Source organism: Phytophthora infestans, genomic scaffold (assembly GCF_000142945.1).
Source record: "Phytophthora infestans T30-4 supercont1.144 genomic scaffold, whole genome shotgun sequence".
NCBI classification, from domain to species: Eukaryota; Oomycota; class Peronosporomycetes; order Peronosporales; family Peronosporaceae; genus Phytophthora; species Phytophthora infestans.
The window spans coordinates 78,379-83,185 of NW_003303615.1; the positions used below are offsets into that span (position 1 = coordinate 78,379).

Sequence of the window (4,807 nt, forward strand, 5' to 3'; positions counted from 1 at the left end):
GAGCAGGTCGGAATACTTTTCAGTAGCTTCAGCCGCTGTAGCCTGTGGGGTAATACACACGTATTTCTCTTGCTTTCACTTCTAAGGAGTAGACAGCTACTACTTCGGGGCCGTTAGCAGGAATGAGTCAAGCACTGGCAGTACCTTCACAAAGTTGTGGCCCGTGCTAGTCGGTTATTATACGTGAGCATTAGGCGATCTAGCACGAATAGCGTACGAACCGACTCGAGTCTCATGATTGGTCAAAATATTGCATGTTAGAGTGGCGTGGTTCCATAATGCGATTAAATGCGATTAATTGCGACTGATCTCCTCGCCACACATCACTGCCTTCATTAGTGGAATGTGGAGTCTAAAGGGGCTTCAGCGGGCTCTGCCTGCCACCCGCAACGCTCGTGTGGCGTTCGCCAGCTCTGCTGCAGCTGTGCCCGCCTTTGAAGGTGTTCGTCTTAACAACCTACGCGACAATGACGGAGCGCACAAGCGCGGAAAGCGTCTGGGTCGCGGAATTGGCTCAGGTAAGGGCAAGACGTCGGGACGCGGACACAAGGGACAGAAGGCACGCTCGGGCGGAGGCTCTGGTCGCGGACCCGGCTTTGAAGGAGGTCAGACGCCGCTGTACCAGCGCGTGCCTAAGCGTGGCTTCAACAATAAGTTTGCGACGCCCATGGAGACCGTGAACTTGGACAAGCTGCAACTCTTTGTGGACATGGGTCGCCTAGACGCCAGCAACAAGATCACCATGAAGGATCTTGTAGACTCTGGACTCGTGACATGTTCGCGCGTTAAGCATGGTATCAAACTGCTCGGTAGTGGTAGCCAGCACCTCACGGCCAAGCTGGACATTGAAGTCTCGCAGGCCTCCGAGTCTGCTATTAAAGCCGTGGAGGCGGCCGGTGGCAGCATCGTGTCAGTCTACCATAACCGTCTGGCGCTTCGTGCGCTGCTTAAGCCGCACAAGTTCGAGACGCTCCCGCAGGCGGCGCGTCCGAACCCCAAGAAGCTCACGTACTACACCAACTATGAGAAGCGTGGCTACCTGTCGCCGGAGATTCAGGTCAAGAAGGCGCTAGCCAACGCTAGCAACGCGGAATAGACATGTGAGTTGGGAGGGAGGAGAAAAAAAAAACAAGGAGAGATGTGGTGCATCTGAAGAGGGATGAATGGAGTGCTGCTTTTTCTCTTATGAGTCAAAAATGGTTGAAACTTTCTCTGCTGTAGTTGTGATAGATGTTGCCAGTTACTGACCCTTCTTCTCGCTTTTACGCTGCTTTGTTCGCTTCCAACGTGAATAATCCACGACTGCGTCCATAAAGATGAGAAAGACAAATTGCACAACTATGACGAGCGGCAGCGCCGCGGTTTCCAGCACCGTGTTGTGTCTCGGCGTGACTCCGTTCGACAGGATGCGCAGAAGATAGACAAGCGGGTCTGTCGTAATGCTGAAATGGCCCTTCGCAATTCCGTTTATCATCGTCTGTGCTGCAGCCTCGGGCGAGAGAGGCGTGCTGACTCCTTCAATCGTCTTGGTCTCAGGTGGCGTGAGTGCTAGCTCGTGCTCAAGCATTGGAGTGTCAACGTTGCCAGGGTAGAATGCACTTACGCGGATGTCGTACAGCTTCAACTCGTTGCGTAATGACTCAGCCAGACCTCGCACAGCGTACTTGGAGGATGAGTACTGCGCACTGCCAATGCAGGGCCATGAGCGAAAAGGCAGACCCAACAAGAACGATTTGTCCCCCCTCATTACCACCTTCCGTATCACGCTGCTTGATCATTGCTGGCAGCGCCGCGTGTACGACATGGATGCACCCAAAGTAGTTGATGTCCATTGAGCGCCTGAACCCTGCGACGTACTGCTCCATGAAGTAGCCAGGCTCCACGATGCCAGCACTACATATGGACATGGTCCGTAAACACGCTTGTGGAAGGAATTTGCAGCCTCCACCGCCTTCTTGACTCTCAAAGTCAACGACATCGCAGGATTGCATGAACACCGGGAAATCTGCGTGTTTGCGGACTGCTTCAATCTCTAGTTTTGCTCTTGCCAACTTCTTGGCGTCGCGAGCGATAATGGAGACTTTAGCACCTACTTTTGCATACTTCTTGGCCGTCGCCAGGCCAATCCCAGAGCTACCGCCGGTGATGAAGACGTGCTTCCCTTTCACGTGGAAGCCTGGAGCGCGCGCTTTGGTCACCATATATGACTGCCAAGACAAAAAGCAACCACTGTAAGCGTGCGATCCTTAACAGCACAGCACAAAACTCACCAGTAGCGAGCAGCCCGCCACTGCGTACAACACCGTCCTTAAGTCCATTTTGGCGAGCTAAGTCCAGCTTCTTGCGATGTGCATCCCCTTTTGTTAATACTGTACAGTCGTGCACCTCCAATTCGGCAGGGCGGACCATATCAACAGTGCCAGCACAACGTAAAGCAAAAAACAAACGCAAATCCAGTGCACTGATATTTGATTTGTTAATTCAGTACAAAATTTACGCTTAGTTCTGAGACGATGCCTGTGTGGCACCAACAGTTTCTAATAGTCTTTGCAGATATGTTGTTCCACCCTTCAGACAACCACTTCATGGCGGAGTAAACGTCGACCGGCGTGTAAGGAACACCCTTGTTGAACAGGTCCAGCTCGCGGCGTGCTTCTTGTTCTGGTACTCATTCTTCAGGCACTTAATGATGCCCTGGTCCATGGGCTGCAGTACGGCAGTTGTATTAGGCGGGAGCTTGCGAATAGCAACATTGGATAGCTCAATAGAAGCGTCGTTGTGCGACGAAGCATTGTCAACAAGTAGTAGTACTTGTCGTTCTTCCAGCTGCATACGTTCATTTAGCGCCAAGAGCCATTCACAGTACTTTACCGTATTCATCCACGCCTTCGCCGTATTTGTGTAGGTAGCTCCAATTTCGACTAGAAGGTCGCGATTTTTTAGGGGGCGCGGCACTTTAGACCGACCAATGAAGTGCAGCGGAAGCTGCTCCGTGCCATCGGCGTTGGTGGCAGCGCACACGGTGATCCGGTGCTTGCTCTGCTTCCTCCCCTTCTCTTTCTTGTTCACTGTTAGTGATCCTCGCGGTTCCCGGCGGTAGAAGAATGCGGTCTCGTCCATATTTAAGACGTCCCGGGGGTGGTATTCTGAAACAAGTGCTCGAAGATCTTTAAGCCCCTCTCCCACTGCTGCGTCGTCCACGGAGGCCCCCTCCCCATGTCGTAGCGAAAACCACAGCCCTGTGCGCTGCTGGAAGCGGTACAGCCACCCTCGACTAGGTGCATTGCCTCCGGGTAGCTGTACTCCTTCACGCTTTGTAATCATTAGTACCGTAGAGCCCTGAATAGTTCCGTTTCCGTGCCAAGTCTTGAGCTCGTCAATCTTTTGCATAATCTTGGCGTCAGACGCGCGAATCGCGGGCGCGCAATAGCGCTTCCGGTCGTGATAGGCATCTGGCAAGGCGGCAACGTCCGCCGACCGCTTAAGAATACTCTGGACGGTAGTGCGCTTTACTGCTTGGGGGGTCTTAAAGCGCTCCGTTGCCCAACGAGCAAGTTCGGAGTGAGAGCATGCAGGATCTGACTTGTGCTTCTCGCACAAAGACTGCTTTTGTGCTAGAGCTAGGGACATGTAGGAGGAAGGGCGATGTCCCATTGTCTTTGGCGGTAAAAATCAAAGAAGTGTGTTTGTATGAAGACGTCCGATCCAAAATTTAAAATCAGATCGATGCGGCGTGTCATCCCTCCGCGAGGAGGGAAACCCCGTTGAGGTTAATTGCTAGGGTGGTGATGGGCAAAAGTAATTGCGCATCCGATTCGCGTAATCATCAAATCTGGCAGGGTATCGACTGATACCGGTGCCGAATTGGAGGTGCACGACTGTATAATAATGCCCCTCTTGTTGCAGATAATGTATCGTACACTTTTTTTATTTTTTAATGTAGTACAATTAATATACATGTATAATAGTAATATGTACGTTCGAGCCCTCATAACCCTGTCAAAGTTGTTTGTACAGCGGTAAAAACAGGGTTTAGGAAGTTGTAAGATTAAGATTATTGTGCTTTGCAGATGGAATGTCCATCCGTTTTAATGGGAAAAGGCAGGCATCGATTTGTTTTATCTGTGATCGAATTACCCACTTATTGTGCATTTCAATGCTTTTGTCCTTTTCACTTTGCCTGATGCTCGATTTATAATAAATAGAGGTCGTTTTATTAAATCGAGGTCTTTAAAAAGTACAGGTCGATCAAGCAGGCCGACCACTCTCACCAGAAACCTGTCAAAGCTGTTTGCGTCCTTTAAAGATTTTTAACTGCCGGATCTTCTCGGCGGCGCTGGTTGGCGTTCTTGAGACGTATCCATCTCATTGTGAAGCGCAGACAAACCCAGGGAAATGGTGGAGAAACGAGTAAGCAAGACCGTGATCGCGCCGCATACGCTTGAGTTCGCGCCAGCGTGCAAACAACTGTCGCTGGTGTTGCTGGCCATCTTCCTCATCAGCTTCACTGTCACCTGGTACAAGGTCTGGTGGGATACGCTCATCAGCATCGGCGTCATGGCCTACGGCTACTGGATGCTTAGAGACACCAACCCGGCTAACCTCGATCCAACTCGAGTGCGACGCGTACGTGCCGCTGTGGTTCTTTGACGACCTCACTCGAATTGTAGCTGACATGAATATTGCAGTTCCACCACGGCACCATTCTCAGCTTGGTCTGCCACATTGTTGCAGTAGGCGAGACCACCTACATGGTCATCAAGCTGTACTTGCTGGACAAGATCGTCGATGTCGAGGAAGGACCAGG

At 51.4% G+C, this 4,807-nt stretch overlaps 1 protein-coding gene across 1 annotated transcript; it reads left to right on the top strand.

Annotated features, from left to right (window-relative positions):
• Positions 1-343: 343 nt before the first annotated feature.
• On the top strand, positions 344-1,096 carry PITG_20118 (50S ribosomal protein L15; the record flags this gene model as incomplete). The annotated part of the gene is made up of 1 exon (XM_002895647.1): positions 344-1,096. The coding sequence occupies one exon, from the start codon at positions 344-346 to the stop codon at positions 1,094-1,096; it is 753 nt and encodes a 250-aa protein (XP_002895693.1).
• Positions 1,097-4,807: the final 3,711 nt, after the last annotated feature.